General features: G+C 34.5%; 1 protein-coding gene across 1 annotated transcript; it reads left to right on the plus strand.

Annotated features, from left to right (window-relative positions):
* The first annotated feature begins 5,639 nt into the window (after positions 1-5,639).
* Positions 5,640-19,395, plus strand: LOC132747179 (ketosamine-3-kinase-like). Its single transcript, XM_060736509.1, has 9 exons — positions 5,640-5,711; positions 9,379-9,538; positions 10,103-10,186; positions 11,472-11,575; positions 11,958-12,120; positions 13,299-13,349; positions 13,972-14,113; positions 14,937-15,111; positions 17,941-19,395. The coding sequence occupies exons 1-9, from the start codon at positions 5,659-5,661 to the stop codon at positions 18,014-18,016; spliced, it is 1,008 nt and encodes a 335-aa protein (XP_060592492.1). The 5' UTR covers positions 5,640-5,658; the 3' UTR covers positions 18,017-19,395.

The following is a 19,395-nucleotide window of genomic DNA, read 5'->3' on the forward strand; positions in this document are numbered from 1 at the left end:
CTAGACAAAAACTAGAAATGTGTCCATAGGACACGGGTGCCCCCACCGCGCCACTGTTCTGTCAATCTTTTTACTAAGTCAAGGGAAATAACTCTACAAATACTGGATAAATCCACAAGCGAAACCCCAGGTGCAACTCTCAATATGCTGAGCAACCTGCCCAAAAGGTTTAATGACTATGTCCAATCCTTTTTGAGTAACTTGCGACACAAGTTGAAAATTGCAAAAATTTTCTAAGTGAAGGGCAATAACTCTAAAAATACTAAATAAATCCAGACAAAAATACCTGGTGCACAACTGCACATGCTGATCAATAATCCTGTAAAGTTACATGACTCTAGGTCAAATACTTTTTGAGTTACGTGCGACACATGTTGAAAATTGCAAGATTTTACTAAGTCAAGGGCAATAACTCCAAAAATACTAAAAATATCCACACAAAAATACCCAGGTGCACAACTACATATGCTGATCAACATTCCTGTAAAGTTTCATGACTCTAGGTCAAATACTTTTTGAGTTACGTGCAACACAAGTTGAAAATTGCAAAATTTTACTAAGTCAAGGGCAATAACTCTAAAAATACTAAATATATCCACACGAAAATACCCAGGTGCACAACTACACATGCTTATCAACATTCCTGTAAAGTTTTCATGACTCTAGGTCAAATACTTTTTGAGTTACATGCGACACAAGTTGAAAATTGCAAAATTTTACTAAGTCAAGGGCAATAACTCTGAAAATACTAAAAATATCCAAACGAAAATACCCAGGTGCACAACAACACATGCTGATCAACATTCCTGTAAAGTTTCATGACTCTAGGTCAAATACTTTTTGAGTTACATCCGACACAAGTTGAAAATTGCAAAATTTTACTAAGTCAAGGGCAATAACTCTGAAAATACTAAAAATATCCAGACGAAAATACCCAGGTGCACAACTACACATGCTGATCAACATTCCTGTAAAGTTTCATGACACTAGGTCAAATACTTTTTGAGTTACGTGCGACACAAGTTGAAAATTGCAAAATTTTACTAAGTCAAGGGCAATAACTCCAAAAATGCTAAAAATATCCACACGAAAATACCCAGGTGCACAACTACACATGCTGATCAACATTCCTGTAAAGTTTCATGACTCTAGGTCAAATACTTTTTGAGTTACATGCGACACAAGTTGAAAATTGCAAAATTTTACTAAGTCAAGGGCAATAACTCTGAAAATACTAAAAATATCCAAACGAAAATACCCAGGTGCACAACTACACATGCTGATCAACATTCCTGTAAAGTTTCATGACTCTAGGTCAAATACTTTTTGAGTTACGTGCCACACAAAAGTGAACGGACGGACGGACGGAAGGACGGACGGAAGGACGGACGGACAGACGGACGGACGGACGGAAGGACGGACGGACAAGGGTAAATCTAAATGCCCGCCACTAACGTGGGGGCACAATCATACAATTTGCTTTGCAATGATCATGTTTGTACATAGCTGGGATAATGATATTCTGAATGAGTAGTATACCTGAGACATTTGCCAAACTACTTGTGTCATATAATTATGAAATAAGCAGATAAGTAGTGATTAAACCACTTTTTATGACGTAATGCAGTTAAAAGTGAATGAGGATGCACAAATTTAGCACTTGAAACTTCATTTATAAACAGTGACTGAATTACATTTTGGCAAATGTCTCAGGCATACTGAAAACTATTAAGACCAAAGAAGTTTTATATATAATGATGAAGCACAAAAAAATGCCAGGATGTCATTCTCTCAAATGACCTTGAAAAGTAAATACTCTTCTGGAAATGTTTGTAATCCCGGGCCTATGTGTTTAATTATTTAATTAAAATTTGATTTCCCTGAAAAACTAAAATTTTTTTATTGCCCAATTTTATTTTACAACTCTTTCCCTTTTTAAAAAAAGGCCATATTTTGCAAAAATTTTACCCTTACTGTTGCATGTTTGCTTTGTTTTTGGGTTTTACTTTCCCTACTTTAGGGTTTTTACTTTTTCCATAAAAATATTGCTTTGGGAACTTTAAAGAAAAAGATGCCAACAGTAAACTTTTCACTTATTAGGTAAGGAAATGTTTAAACAGCAGGAAAGCTCAATCAGTAGAGCCTCACTCAGAACAGTATTCCAAGGATCTAGTCATAATATAATGACATGCCAAAGCCGGATTCTGAGATATTTTTGTTCTCGGTCAGAATCTCGATTTTAGAGGCGAGATACTGTATTCCTAGAAATGTTCGCGCATACAATATTTCGCGTTTTTCACAACGTCCGCATTTTCGCGGAGACAAACTTTCGCAGATATGTAGTAACCGCGAATTCCGCGAATGTTAAGTCGCTACAGCCTAAATTACAGTTTTTGGAGGCTACGTTTTTGATGCATGACCTTGTCTGTTGGGTGCTTTTAATTATTTTATTTTTTTGACAAGTCGCGCCTAAAGCGCAACGTTACTCGATACATTTTCATCTATTGACTACTTTCATGTCTCCTTACCTTTTTCATATGTGATTAAGTAAGATTTAGTCAGGGACCGTTAGCTTTTATTTCTCATTTGAATATAACTGACCTTTTCCTCAAAATGTCGATACGTAATTTTTTACACATTATCGGACTGTACATCGCTTTCATTATAACAACATAACAGCTGTTTATCAATGTAGCACTTGATCGCTATTGTACTTTTAACAAAGGATTACACCTACTCCAAGCAAATAAAATCCAAGTCATTCAATGTTCACAAACTGTAAATGCGTTTGTCAACGCCGTGACTAACCTTCAATAAGCATGATAATTACTAATAATTGATATTTTATTTTTCAGCGTGCAAACTAGTTTCAATAACATACATAAATAATTATTTACACATTTCTATAGCACCTGTGTTTTTATGGTTTTTTTTGTGTAAGTAGATTATAATAAATATTCAGCACTTTTTATTTTACTTGGTTGAAGCTAGAAATGTTCGCGGATTTGTTATAAGTGACATATTCACGGCTTTAAAGATTCGCGGAATCATGCCTACCGCGAAAACCGCTAACTTAAAATGCGCGAAATCTTTTCTAGGAATACAGTATTGCCCAGACACAAAATAGCACAAAATCTCGCCATGCAGTACAATTAGTTGGACAAACCTAGGATCCTGGTCTGGCTGCATATCTTTCTTACCCTGCACAGTAACATCCAATTTAATTCAATGTTATCAGGCTATACGATATTCATTGGTTCAATGCAGAGAGGGAGTAATGTTTATATTATAGAACTGTTTAATAATCAGAGGAGAAAATGTGTAAGCAGCCCAAAGATAGCTATATTAAATATAGTCCAACTAACCAGACTTGTTAATGAGACATCAAGATAATTTTAAGTGGATGATGTCTTTCTCGATTTGACAGAACTTCGGAAAAATAAGTCTGTTAAATGGGTCAAACTTGACTATTTCGGCTTTGAGACCTACAGAACTTCAACAGTTCTGAGTATGCCAAACTGAGTGTTTGTTTTTCTAATCCCACAATTTGAAAGAATTATGTAGCCTGCATGTATGGACATGGATAATCCTAGATTAGACCGAGGGTCTAAACCAGGAGTATTTATAGTAGGCTCATTCCATATTTTATAGTAGCTACATTATATTTAGCTATTATAAAAATTATGGGCTGTGAATGTGATTATTATTAAACCATTGGGGGTTTTGAAATTTAATAAACAAAAGGTCCCTGCCCTCAACGGTTTTAAATTAACTATGATCCATAAAGGCAACTTGTCCTTTGAAACAGAGCTTGCTTGGCCGAAGGGAAATTTCAAAAACAGTTTTTCCAGGAGATTTGCCGAATACATACCTTGTCATTTCATTTGGAAGTTATTTTTTAGATGACCAAGTTACAAAGCGTCACATTTTAGAATCACTGTCAAGAATGTTGATCTTTTTTCCATTCATTTTTGTCATCATCTTGTTGGAGACGCTTTCATCGTTTTGGCCTTTTATATTAGGTCTTCAATTGCAAGTAATTATACACTGTATACAGTAGTATTTGCGCAGGATTTCAAATCTGGAATAAACTGACAAATTTCACATGGGTAACTTTTATCTGTTTATCACTCAGTTTATCCTATATGTAATAACTTCAGAAAATTATAGTAATTCATATGAATATTTGTCAAGTTTTAGATATTGCTGTGTTAAATTGTAAACCATTCAGATAAATTTGGTTTTGGCTACGTAAAAACTGTAAACATGCACTCAAATAGGATTTGGAATGTCGCGTAAACTGGTGATATTTACAATTAAAATTGCCAAATGTAAAAACAGCCATTGGTCTACATAATCAACAAGATGATGATCAATATTGAATCAACAAATAATATCAAATATGTGTAATATACAGGTATTCTTACTATTTTTAGTCAAACGATGCTTGGCTAAGTGGTAACAACCTACTATAGATTTTCACTTAAGAATCATTTAGTGGTGTTTGGCACGCAAACAGGACGTTTCGGCCCCAAACCAAATCGGCCCCAGTAGAAAAATCGGCCCCTGGACGTTTCGGCCCTTTTCCGCGAGACGTTTCGGCCCTACTATATAGTACAGACAATTAATTTAATTAATTAACAACAATTGATTTAATTGAAAATAAACAATTATGACCTTTAAATTCTTTAAATAATTATTTATTATCTTTTGATCTCTTGAACCATTTAGATATACGTTAATGTTTTTTTTAAAGGTGTAACAAACAAAAAAGGCAGTTTAATCCATAATTTATAAAACAAACCACTTTAAAACTTCTTTGATTAAGAAAGTTAATTACAATTATTCCTTAGAAAACATTATTTTTTTTTATCTTAATTAAACTATAGGCCTACGTATTTTTTTTCAAGGTTGTAACTAATTAACTGTTTATAGCTTTATGTAAGTAATATCAGAGAAAACTTTCAAAATATTAAAAAAAAAACGGTTTGCTATATCTTCCTGATAATATTTTTAATTATTTATTTGTTATTAGATAATGATAGATGCCTAATGTTATAAAAGTGATTGGAAAGACTGAAACCAAATCATAAATGTACCTGCTATATTATTTGAATATATATATTTATTAATTAGTTTAATTCAAAAACAATGTTGACAGTGACAAAAGAATTATGGATATTATGGCTTCTGTTTCTTTTTCATTGTAAAATTTACATGACCAGATATTTCGATTTTCACGTGCATGAACAAACTAACTTTCCTTACCTGATAATTAAATGTGTTAGATTTTTCAATATCAAGGAAATAATTACGAGTAGCTATTTATTATGAGATATACATAAACATTTGAAGTTAACATTAAATGCAACAAGTATCTAATCGTTTGGTTTGGTTTTTGGTAAAAGATTTAATCTTTTACGTAAAATATATAAGACGTATCGTAAATCTTTCAAGGTACTTGGAAATTGGCGTTCCACTTCATGAAATTTGTCATTTATGCATTATTATAACTATGAAATTTTAATATACCGGTTTAAAACACAGTTACTTATTCGGGGCCGATTTGGTAAAGGGCCGAAACGTCTTGGGTAATTTGGGGCCGATACGTCTTGGGGCCGAAATGTCTCGAAAGCTTTGGCACAAGTAGGTTTTCGGATGCATTCTAATTTTAACCAAAACAAAATACATTTTGTTTGGAAAATATTCAGGTAAAAACATGGAATCTATAGAATAAATGTTATTTGTCATCATGCATATTTAAGAATACTTAATGTAATATTTGTAAGGAACAAAATTTGATCTCACTCAAGGTCCTTACATCCTGCAATGTGCTTGAAATTATCAGATTATGTAAACAAAAAGCCATCAAAAATTTTTCTGTAAAATCCTGCAAACTCAACTTCTCAAATCACAGTCATAGTCAATCTCATTAGAAATCATATCCTAACTGACCTTCCACTACTTTTGCTAGTTAAGTAACATAGCCTAGAGTGACCAGGTCCACCAAAGACACCCAAACCCTCCAAAAAGATCTCAACAGTCTTAAAAACTGGGAATCTGATTGGTCCATGGAATTTCTTCTTTTTCTTCTTCTTCCAATACTGTACATAACCCACTATGGGGCATTGACGTACAGGGTGTATGTACAAAGTGTTGTGCAGCGAATAAGTGCAGATTTAAAAGAAGAACATGTTAATTAAAAATAAAATCAACTCCGGCATATTAGGGCCCCATGACTAGTCCTCCCTTGAAGGCCTCAAGGTTGAATGCTGTGGCTAGGTGCTCTGGAAGCTGGTTCCACAGGCGGATGGCTGAAGGTACAAAGGAGAACTTCATGGTATCTGTTCTGCAGAATGGGACATGGAATCTGTGTCCGTAGCCATGGCCACCAAGTGTCAAGGGGTGGAAGTACTGTGCAGCAGGGATGGCTATGAGGTTGTGCGTGATCCTGTAGACCATCACTAGCTTGGCATTGGAGCGGCGATGCTGTAGAGTTGGCCAGCCTAGGTCTGTCATCATTGCAGTGGTGCTGCTGGTAGATTTGTAATCGCCTTTTACAAATCAGGCAACTCGCCTTTGGACAGCTTAAATTCCAGCTGGTTGATGTTGGTGGCTGTGTGTGGGTCCCAGACTGTGCCTGCATACTCCAGGATTGGTCTAACAAGGGTATTGTAGGCCTGGGCCTTGATGTCTTGTGGGCAGCTTGTGATGTTTCTTCTAAGGAATTATAGAGAGTTGTTGGCCTTCTTGATGGTAGATTCTTTGTGTATGTTCCATGAAAGATTATTTGCGATGTTGACACCAAGGTACTTTCTACTTTTGACAAATTGAAGAGTTGATGGCATAAATGATGGGGCTTCTTTTCTTGGTGATGTGTATTACTTCGCATTTGCTGGGATTGAAAGACATCATCCACTTGCGTTCCCATTCCTGGAGTCTATCTAGGTTTTCTTGGAGGGCTAATGCTTTAGCTTCTGATTTGATTTTCCAGTAGATCAGGCTGTTGTCAGCAAAAAGGCGGCTGATGGAAGTCACGCACCTTGGTAGGTCGTTGATGTAAAGGAGGAACAGTAAAGGACCTAGTACTGTACCCAGGGTACCCCGGATGAAACTGGGGAGGATGCAGATGAATGGCCTTCAACGACAACTTGTTGGCTGCGGCCAGACAGGAAACTTTCAATCCAAAATCTGACTGTCCCTCTGATGCCGTAGTGATCCACCTTGGAAAGGAGTCGTTGGTGAGGCACAACATCGAACGCCTTACTGAAGTCTAGTAGTATGGCGTCTACTTGTTCCCCTTGATCCAGGGCCGATGACAGGTCTTGAAGAGTGAGAAAAGAAGCTGACTTTTAGTTGAGCGTTGTTTTCTAAATCCATGTTGTTGATCTGAAAGGATGTTGTGATGGTCAAGGCGTTTCATTAATTTGGCTATGTAGGAATGTGTTCTTAAGAGTTTGCCTGCATACTGATATGAGAGAAATGGGTCTGTAGTTGGCGGGGTTGCTACAGTCACCTTTTTTGAAAGATAGGTTGATACATTTGCCTTCTTCCAGGCTGAGGTACGTTCCTTGTTGCCAAAGAGGCGTTGAACAAGAGGGTGAGAGCGAAGTAGTCGTAAACAATTTTAAAGCAGTTTGATGTAGATGTAGATGTTCTATTTTGTAAACCAGATATTTTTGCCAATGGTGCCAAAACCGTGGAACAGTATTCTAACTGGGGCATATTTAACCAGATAAATGTGAAGTCCTTAGTATCAGCCGCCAAGAAACATCCAGTAACATTCCCCTATAATTTACACGGTCAAAACAACTAAAAATCCACTGAGGCTGGAAAATATTTAGGCATAACAATAATAATAGTAAAGATTTATCCTGGACCAATCACATAAAATAACATAACGGCAAAAGCCAAATAATTCACTCAGATTTATAAAAAGTTTTTGTTTGTTTTTGGGTTTTACGTCACTTCGACACAGTATAGGTCATATCGCGACGTTCTAGCTTTACTGATGGAGGAAGACCTCAGGGTGCCCTGTCGTGCAAATTTTCAGGCACGAACGGGTACCTGAGTAGAACCACCGACGTACCGTAAGCTAGCTGGATAGCTTCCTCACATGAAAGAATCCAAAGTCCCTGTCGGGATTCGAACCCACAGAGATGAGGGGCAAGTGCGTTTGAAGTCAACGACCTTAACCACTCGGCCACGAGACACCCTTTTATAAAAAGAAATGTCAATAACTTCAAATAAAAAGGTCGAAGAAACTGCCTTACAAAACTTATGTAAAATATTTGCAGGACACATTTTACATATTCTTCGATGTTTTTGAAAATTGTTTTATTTGCATAATTATATACATATATAAATTTTTGCAAGTGTGGTATACACACAGGGGGCCTCCGTGGCCGAGTGGTTAAGGTGTCCCTGACTTGAGATCACAGGTCCCTCACCGCCTGTAAGTTCGATCCTCACTCGGGTCAAAATCTTATATGTGAGGAAGCCATCCAGCTGGCTTACGGAAGGTGGGTTGTTTCTACCCAGGTGCCCGCTCGTGTCTGAAATAATTGCCAAAGGGGCACCTGGAGTCTTTCTCCACCCAATAAAAGCTGGAAAAATCAACGAAAATCTTGGCAGCACGCTCTAGGATGGCCGACTTGAGTGTACAGTCGCCCCATATGGGCTTTCTGGCGGCGACCTTAAATAAACGCATTAAAAAAAAAAAAAAAAAAAAAAGTATACACACAGTAACATCATCAATCACAAAACATACAGGATCTTTAAAAAAGGCATTGAAGTTATAAATTATGTCTGTTTTAAGATTAAATGATTTACCAATTTCCTTGATTGTCTGGTCACTGGTTGATATCTTTAGAGTCTTACTAACAGCAGCATTTGCCACTTGGCAAAAGTTTAGCAGCGTCTTCCAGAGAGTCATTAATTTAGCCAAGGGACCTAAGGATGGCAGCAATGTCCAATGGGCCTGCCTCATCAAAGATTTTTACAGCAACCTCTACCGTTGTACTTTTATCCTATGCTTGTGAAAAGACATCCAAAAGTTCTTGTAGTAAATTCGGCTATATGCTCACTCTGCCAGTCATGGACAGGCTGCCACCATGTAAGTTTCAAAAAAACTAAATCGATATATATAGGTCCAGGAGTTGCATGACATACTTAATATGTTCCAAATGACAGTATATGTCTGTGCCATTTTCAGCATTGTCATGAGTTTTATGCTCATTAACAAGCAACAAAGATTTTTTAACTGTTTGTTTATTGCTGTGCCATACCCAATATTTGCACCTGACCAATTATTAAGAAAAAATGTCATGGAGTTTGATAAAAATTGACGATAATTAATATGATATGATTATTTTGCAGGATGAGTAAATCATTGGAGTCTGTTGTAAAGGAAGAATTAGGACTTTCAGTGTTGAAGAAGAGTGTAGGACTGGGTGGAGGTGGCTGTATAAGTCAAGGGTCCACATATGACACTGATAAATATGGAAAAGTCTTTATTAAAGTTAACTCTCAGTCTGGGGTGAGACAATTATAATGTATGTGTGTTAGTAAGGTTATGTTTAGTGATTTTGGATTATATCACACTGAAAACAAGTACATGTATATATATGATATGATACGAAGTAATAATGGTTTAAAATTTGTTAAATAGATTATGTTTGCACAGTGTCAAAGGTTGCTGTCTTAGAATATATTGTTTGAATTTCTACATAATATATACATTAAAGAAAAAATATTTTTAAGGGAAGATTTAAATAAGTTGCATATTTAGAACATGGTTATATGCCCATAAAGGTTTATTATTGTAGGATTTCAGGCTTATATTATATTAGGATTGTCTGAAAAATAGTTGTCAGTATAAGAAATCATAGATTGTGACAGTATGACATATTAATAATAGTTTTTTAATATATATTGAAATCCTCTGAAGTAAAACTTAACTATTTTAGCAATTATTAATGTTTCACTTTAGGTTAAATATAATTTCACTATAAATTAAACAAAAAATATGGCTGTTGCTCTAAGAATTATAAAATAAATTATGCAGTTTTATGAATACCTTGTATATATTTTTTTTGTAAAGGCTCGCACAATGTTTGAGGGAGAGTATGCAAGTCTTGAGGCACTTGGAAAACCAAACATTGTCAGAGTACCAAAACCATATAAGGTAACATTCTTATCTTCATTGTAAAACTGTAACTGCTAGATAATGAATTTTCACAAATGTTGTTTTTACCCAGAGATGATAAATCATCTAAGTTACCCATGATTTCATTTAGTTGAATTGAAGAAATGAAGCTTCTTTTTTAGCTCACCTGTCGCAAAATCCGTCCGTAAACTTTTACTTTAAATGACATCTCCTCATAAACCACTAAGCCAATTTCATCCAAACTTCACAGGAATGTTCCTTTGTTAGTCAACTTTCAAAATTGTTAAAAGAATTTAATTCCAAGCAGAACTCTGGTTGCCATGGCAACCAAAAGAAAAAAAAAACTTAAAATATCTTTTAGAAAACAGAAAGAGCTAGAGCTTAAATTTTGGCATGAAACATCATCTAGTAAGTGCCTACCAAGTTTGTTCAAATAAATGCCATTGGGTCAAAATTTGCCCCGCCCCGGGGGTCATTGATTTTCCTTATTTGTACATAGTAAAAACTGAAAAAATCATCTTTTAAAAACCCAAATAGCTAGAGTTTAGATACTAAGCATGAAATATCTTCTAGTGAGTGTCTACCAAGTTTGTTCAAATAAAAGCCCTTGGATCAAAATTGGCCCCTCCCTATATGTATATAGTAAAAACTTAAAAAATCTTCTTATAAAAACCCCAAAGAGCTAGAGCTAAGATATTTTTCATGAAACATCTTCCAATGGGTGTCTACCTAGATTGTTCAAATAAAAGCCCCTGGTTTAAAATTGACCTTGGCCCAAGGGCCTACATACAGGTGAGCGATTTCAGGGCCATCATGGCCCTCTTGCCATTCATTGATTTTATTTTTATCAAAATGTATGTCATGTATTTTGAATTCACCCATATCCAATGATTACAATTCCATATCCAATGATACAATTTATTGTTTACTATAATAAATATTATATGTAAAATTTAATATACATGTACTGATACAGGCTGTTGTTAAGTTTACAGCATAATGACTTATAGTTAGTAAAAAAAACAACAGTTATTCTTAGTGAGTATAGATTTGCATTGATTCTTAGGAAGTGAAAATTTACATTTGTTTTTAGTAATAATCCCTGAATGATTATTATTGAGTAAAAGTCTTCATTGACTCTTAGCAAGTTATCCCCAGTGATTCTTAATGAGCAATTTACCATCTTTACTATTACTTTATTCTATGGGGTAGGGACATTGGTTGTGCAAAAAAATTCCAATAATTGATTTAAAACATATCTTTTTATCTAAAGGTTGTAGGTCTCTTTTTTTCTTTGTTTAAGGTTGTAGATCAGCCAGGGGGTGGAGCAGCTTTAGTGATGGAATATATTCAGTTTGGTGGAGGCCTGTCAAAATATTCTGCTTTACTCGGCCAGCAGCTGGCAAAGTATGTTGAACTTTATTTCTATTCTTTATGATGTTACTGAATAAAATCTTTGGATGTCTGATGCAGGCAACAATATCTCAATTCTGAAATTCTGAATCAGAACATCTTTCACGCTATTTATTTCCCCGTTTCTACAAAATTTTATTAAGAGCATTTGTTACAGTGAAACCCGTCTTTTAAGGAAAAAGGAAAAATATTTGGACAATAACTGTACTTTGAATAGACTTAATCTGTTACTGTTATTGTTAAAAAATTCTCCACTTTTATGAAAATACAGGCTAGATTGTAAGAAATACAATTATTGAAATATTGTGCTTGTTATTTGTATCCGAGTGTTTTCACTCCAACTTTGTCATGGCTAATCCATTATTATACAACGTAGGTTACATTTACACAATGCGACACTGGAGAAGAAGGAAAAGAAATCTGAAGGTAGTGTACATAGAGACGAATCAGCTGAAGAATATGTGAGAAAGTTTGGATTTCATATTAACACATGTTGTGGGTACATAGCTATGGATAACACATGGAAGGATGATTGGCCAGTATGTATGTGTTAAATTTTCATCTAAACCATTAGCCTACTGGCAGCATCATATTCTACCCAATTTTACCAGTGTATACCAATATCAGTCAGCACGTATGTATTGGCTGATCATGGTCTTTGCTATTCACAATTCAGTCAATGCATATTTTGAAATTTGTCCCTAAAAAATGATGAATGGCTTTGTCCAGATTGAACGATGGACAAGGTCATTTAAGATTCTTTATTTCTGCAAAAGAATTACTTATTTCTCTCTAAAAGTGATCATAGTGGGTACTGTTGAAATGCAAAGCAGTACAAGTAAAACCTCATATGTTGTCATATTGAATTTTATTATACCTATATACATGTATATGTCTCAATGTAAAACTCCCAAAGGCCTATTATGTATTCTGATTTTATATCACTCTCCTAGGATATATTCCCCCGGCGGGGAATATTTCTTATAATTATATCACCCTGGGGCACATAACTCGTGCATAACTCCATATTCAGCAAATTTTTAAGTTTAACTAGACTTTGTTACAATACGTTTTTGGGTGTAAGGGAGATAACCTTCAACTTTATATAGGAATGTATAATATCATTCTTGAACTGTTTTTGTTAAGTTTATTGTTTTGAGAAAAATTGAATGGTAAAAATGATGATGTGTATTCTATTTATTTCCTTGACTGCGTACTTTATAAATATAGTAGTTGTAGGTCTTTCAGTATGATAAAATAAATAAAACATGGCTGTTGGGGTAATAGAGGATATTGCCAACCCTTGAACTTTGGAACTGGTATATTACCCATTGGCTGTGCCTCCAGGTAATATACCAGTTCTCTTGTTGATAATATCCTCTATCACCCCAACAGCCATGTTTTATTTATATAATGGTCTTACCAGTTTAACAAATATCCCAGTAAATAAATTATTTACATAATTATTATTTGTAACTATTATTTACATATTATTATGAAATACTCTTAAACTGTGTGAAAAATTGAACGATACATGTAATTGTAGATGCAAATCTTTTGATGAAATACTTCTTTGGTAAAAGATCATCTTTGAATAAAGAACACAATTGTATATAAAGATTAAAATTGTCAATAGAGGTTATTATTGATTTAAGTAAAGAAGTAAGTGCAAGTTCATTGACATTTTTTTAATAGATTTCAATTTCTTACATTTTAGTCATTCTATGCTGCTAAAATAGAAAAACAGATTTCAATGATCGAAAAAAAGGTAAGTTGAAAGTTATTTTGTATTTTTTTTTCTCCATTACCCCTTAGCATATTGGTGGCAACCAGAAATTTGCATGTACCCGTGCAAGCAGTGCAGACCAAGATCAGCCTGCACATTGTCTGCACTGTTTGCAATGATAGGCAGTACAGTCATGTATATATTTTGAAATTTTATGGTTAAAAAACAACTTTTTGATTACTTTATCTCTATCAATCATGGAGGTAAGACCATTCTGCTGCATGGATTTATTTGCTATTAAATTTCTTTCAACTTAACTTAACCCTAACTTCATCTGTTGATCAATAATCGATACACATTTGAAAAAATCAACAATTCTGACTAATTTATTAATTATGTAGAAATTATAAAAATTTAACCAAAAAATACACCGAAGCAGATGTCTTTGTCAAAAACTATGCGGTCATTATGTAATGGACATATTTATATAAACAGGCTTAAAATTGCATTTTAGACAAGGAACAATAAGTAATTGTCAATATATTGGTTTATCATTTATATTAGTCATCCAATATTGAAATATTGTTGATATGCTTTGCACTCTGAATCAATGACAGCTGTTGCAAATACCTTATAAGACATGTGTGCTTGATTATAATTTCAGGAAGGAGACAGAAAAGCTAGGGAATTATGGAACAAAATTCTTGTAAAATTTCCGAACTTTTTTGAAGGACTTGACATTAAACCAGCAATAGTACATGGTGATTTATGGGGAGGTAATGCCAGTGAAAATGATGAAGGCCCAGGTAAGTGGTACAGTACTGTTGTCTTTTGTTAATTATATTTTTCCATGATTAACAGCTATGATGTCACACAAACACTGTAAAATCATATTAAGGCTTAATAACTTTACAAGTACCCCTTATTAATTATTTCAGGTACATGTGGGTACCTGAATAAATTCAATATCCTTTCATAAGGTAGCTAGATAGTTTCCTTACATGAAAGGATTCAGAGTCCCTGGAGGGATTCGAACCCACTGCATTGAACAAATGAAATGTGGCTACCTCAACCAATCTGCCATCAAGATCCCATTAACATCTAAATTAGCCATGTGACATTATACAGTAAGAGCTTTTTTAACAAATTATACATACTGATCTTATTTAAAGTAATGTTATGAAGGAAGCTGCATCAGTTTGCTTTCTTGACTATCAGTGCTGGTGTCATGAGAAAATGTGATAGCGGATTCAGTAAGGCTCAAACCCATGACCTCTATTATTATACTATAGGAATTACATTAATAGCTCAAGGTTTCAAAACTTAACAACATATTTATATGCATGTGCTTTTAATGATAACTTTTGAGTCAGTAAATAAACAAATTTAGGTTTGTCTTATTTAAGCAAATTACTTCTATCATGAGGGAAAGGTAATTTTTTTTCAAAGTTTGCATCAATTTGTTGTGTATATTAGGCTGTCCTTTAAAAATTCAGAGACATTTTCGTGTACATGACTGTAGCATCTGTAAATTTATATTCATAAGTGCTATACATTTATTTGATTGTGTTTCTTTTTAAAATGCATTATGAATTTTTTATGAACTGCTTTTTGTGTACAATTTTTCAGTAATATTTGACCCTGCCAGTTTCTATGGTCACTCTGAATATGACCTCGGAATCAGTTATTTGTTTGGAGGTTTCAACTCTAAGTTTTATGGTGCTTACCATGATGTTATACCAAAGGCACCAGGATTTCAGAAGAGAAAAGAACTTTACAAAGCTTTTCATTATTTAAATCATTGGTAAGCAAACAATTTATTTAGTTTGTTTGTCAGTGTTTTCTTGTTTCTGATATTTATACATCAAAATATAACACCACCAAATGCATTTAACCCATTACTTCATGAGCATTTGGTGAAAAATGGCTGTTTTCATTGAAAAGTCTCCCGTTACAAGTTCAAATTGCTATAAAACTATAAAAACTGCTTCAATACTAATCAAACTTGGCACAAATGTTGACTGGACCATTGCCTTTGTAACAACATGCCCAGGCTTAAATTTCCTGTTACCATGGCAACGAGGGGACATCTCAAAATTGCCAAAAATCACTATTTTGCGTTGATTTTTCCCATCAAAATTGATTTCAAAGTGCTGCAACTTCTCAATGGATTGAGATAGAGTCAAATGCTTTTCAGCGTTGGTTACACGTTACCTTATGATCGATCTGGGGTCATTTTTAGCCTCTCACAAGTCCAAAATTTTCTTTGGACTGCCGCCCCCCTTCAAATCCCCCAAACAGAAGGGGGCCCACCCCCCTTCTGGCAACCCCCTGATGTATCTTTTGGTTGGGGGGGGGGGGGGGTGCCGAAAAAGTGGTCACTTTTTTAAACAACATTTCTCAAACAAAAATAAGTGTTGGGGCCTAAATAAGGCATTTTTCACCATTTGAGACAACAAAAAAAGAGGGGGTAAAAGGCGTGTATATCGGGTAATGGGGTAATGGGTTAAATGTTAAAATGTTTGCCTCTATGATAAAACATTATACTGATGTGCCATAGAAGGTTCATTAACTTGTACTCTTCTAAATATATTCAACTTCTTTATTTGTAAATCTGTACAAGACTGTTTAAATGTTTTAGGAAAATTCAAAATATGTCTAGAAGCAAACAGTGCACACCTTGATCAGATGACATGGATGTGCCAGTCGGTCTTGACTAGATTCTGTAGTCATCAGCAGGCTAAGCTGCTAGTTATGCTTGCTTGTTAAATCAGTAAAAATAAGTGGCCTGTACCATTAATATGGAGCCAGGCTGGATTGCACATTTGTGACAGACTTACCAGGCACTGTTTCGCTTTTTTATGCTCCCCGAAAAATTTCGGGGGAGCATATAGTCGGCGCCTTGTCCGTCTGTCCGTCCGTCCGTCCGTCCGTCTGTCCGTCCGTTGTCTTGTCCGGAGCATAACTTGAAAACCCTTGGAGATACTTTGTTGAAACTTCATACAGTGGTAGAGGGCATCGAGGGGGAGTGCAGTGTCAAAGAACCATAACTCTATTTTGCCCGGTTTTTGAATTATCTCCCCTTATAGAAAAATCTTGTCCGGGGCATAACTCTAAAACTATAAGAGATATCAACATGAAACTTTGTAGGTGAATAGATCTCAATGGGTAGATGTGCAGTGCATAAGAACAATAACTCTTTTTGTCCTAATTTTGGAGTTATTGCCCTTTGTTAATTTTAATACTTTGAACTTTGTCCGGAACATAACTTGAAAACCCTTGGAGATAATTTGTTGAAACTTCATACAGTGGTAGAGGGCATTGAGGGGGAGTGCAGTGTCAAAGAACCATAACTCTATTTTGCCCGGTTTTTGAATTATCTCCCCTTGTAGAAAAATCTTGTCCGGGGCATAACTCTAAAACTATAAGAGATATCAACATGAAACTTTGTAGGTGAATAGATCTCAATGGATAGATATGCAGTGCAAAAGAACCATAACTCTGTTAAGCCTTATTTTTGAATAATCTCCCCTTTTAGAAAAATCTTGTCCAGGACATAGCTGTAAAACTGTAAGAGATATCAACATGAAACTTTGTAGGTAGATAAATCTCAATGGGTAGATGTGCAGTGCACAAGAATCATAACTCTACCTTGCCTAATTCTGGAGTTATTGCCCTTTGTTTATTTTTACTTTTTGAATTGTCCAGGACATAACTCGGAAATCATAAGTGATATCATCAAGAAACTTTGTAGGTTGATAGATCACATTGATTAGAAGTGCAGTGCAAAGAACTGTAACAGCCTTGCCTAATTTTGGAATTATTGCACTTTGAACTTTTTCCACGGACATAACTCTGAAACTACAAGAGGTGTACTTTCCTGTGTCCAAAACCTATTCGGGGAGCATCACCCGGCTCAAACCGGGCTCTTGTTTTTTATCCATAGTATTCTAATATTGAAATTGAGACAATAGAAATAGTTAAACATGTGAAAGAAATTTTTAAAATTTGAAAACTTAGCATAGCATTTTCAATGGCGCCCTGTTAAAAAGGATAAATGAATTAAATCTTAGTGACAATATGCCCATCCAAGGTTATATAGTGAGTGAACAGGTGAAAGTCAAGTTACTATTTCTACCAAATTCCTTGCAATGTCATAATTTACTTTGCATGAGCGATAAATATTTCACATGGCCCAAGGATATTATATATTATATTTGCCTGTAAAAAAAGAGTGGGATAGTCATTTATATTATAGGCAGATTTATATTTTAGTCTAAAAAAAATCCTATAGCAACTGTTGGTCAATCAACATTATAACAGTCAACCTTTTGAAATATATAGTCAATTCAGCTCAACTTGACAATGAAAAATTAGCAAAACACATAATTACAATATTACAATGATTATCATTTCTAAGCCTTTGTCACCTTAAAATTTTTTGCCAATGCAATCATAATGTATGAAATAAATTGAAAATTTTTGAGAAACACACTGCAAGAACTTTTTGATAATAAAACAAATCACACATGTACAACAACACTGCAAAGTAATTTAGCACTGGGAGGATAACAGAACAACTGTTTAAAGACACAATACAACAGATCTGTAGTAATTTTTTTGTATATTTCAGGAATCATTTTGGAGGTGGCTACAAAGGTTCATCCATATCAACTTTACAAGCTTGTGTTAATGCTGTTTATAATTAAACATGTATTAATATTTGTTTTAGCTATCAGAAATAAGCTAATTGATGTTTGTATTTAGCTTTAATGTCACCTGCCCTAACCTTTTAGCTTCAAGCCAGGGGCAGCAAAAACATGGTTTCGGTTACGTATGGCATAACCAAGTTCTGGATAATGTTACCTTTGATATGATAAAGCGTAGAATCCTGGATAATTATAAGCAGTCATGGTATGCAGAAATAAATAATTCTCCACGATTACAAAGCTATAGTTTATTTAAACACACTTTTGAACGCGAGACAAATATTGATTACAAGATAGAAAATATATGACAACTTTATCAAAATTTCGGGTATCTGCACATAAGCTATTTCTAGAATCCGGAAGATATACGAATATTCCGCGAGAGCAACGGTTATGTAAGTCCTGTAACATGAAGAGAGTTGAAACAGAGTTTCACTTTTTGATGGTGTGTCCTAGATATAGAGAGCTTAGAAAAAAGTTTTTAAAGGGATATTTCTGTAGGTGGCTGACAATTAATAAATTTGAGTCTTTATTGAATTCTAAATCGAAAATAGAGCTATACAACCTTTCGAAGTTTCTATATTTTGCAAATAAAGAGAGAATATCTTGATGATGTAGTATCAATTAATATCATATTAACATCTTGATGTAGTATCAATATCGTATTTAAGAAATTTTGTGCAACCTGCTACTTCCTTAGTATTTTAAGACCTTTCAGGAAATAGTGTTATTATTTTTTCATTCCATGTCAGATCTCATTTTCATGAATGTATATATATGTTTTGTTTTTGCTATAAACATTGTAATAATGTTTTATTCGCAATAAAGTTATTTGTATTGTATTGCATTGTATTGGCCAGGTTATTTCACAGCCTTTATAGGCAAGTGAAATTTTTCCAGAATTAACTGTAACATACGGACAAGATAAGAAATGACAAGTGAGGAAAATCAGATTTTGCTGGCCCTGCATGCAAGGGTTTCTAGTCCATCTTAGTGCCATAGTGTTCATTTAATAAGATTCATTTAATTGTTGTAGCCTGTAATGCTGTTTTTACAACAATATGCTAATGTATTTGCATCCAAAATAGTGCACATATTTTGTTGTCAATAAAATTTATTAATTATGATAAAAGATGTAAATTATGTCTAACACTTATTGTCAGTTACTAATATAACCTAAATAAACTTACAGAAAAGTTGTTAGTACAGGTACATAATCCATGAACAATACTAGGCTAACTGCCAGATTGTAGGAAACTGCAATACTGCCACAAGCATAAAATAATGAGTGAATTTGCACCTGAATTGGACTGTTTTACCTATTTAGAACATACCCATGGTGCTTTTCATAATAACTTAATATAATAGAAAATGTACCA

Source organism: Ruditapes philippinarum, unplaced genomic scaffold, assembly GCF_026571515.1.
Source record: "Ruditapes philippinarum isolate M1 unplaced genomic scaffold, ASM2657151v2 ctg4079_1_1_1_1, whole genome shotgun sequence".
Taxonomy (NCBI): domain Eukaryota; kingdom Metazoa; phylum Mollusca; class Bivalvia; order Venerida; family Veneridae; genus Ruditapes; species Ruditapes philippinarum.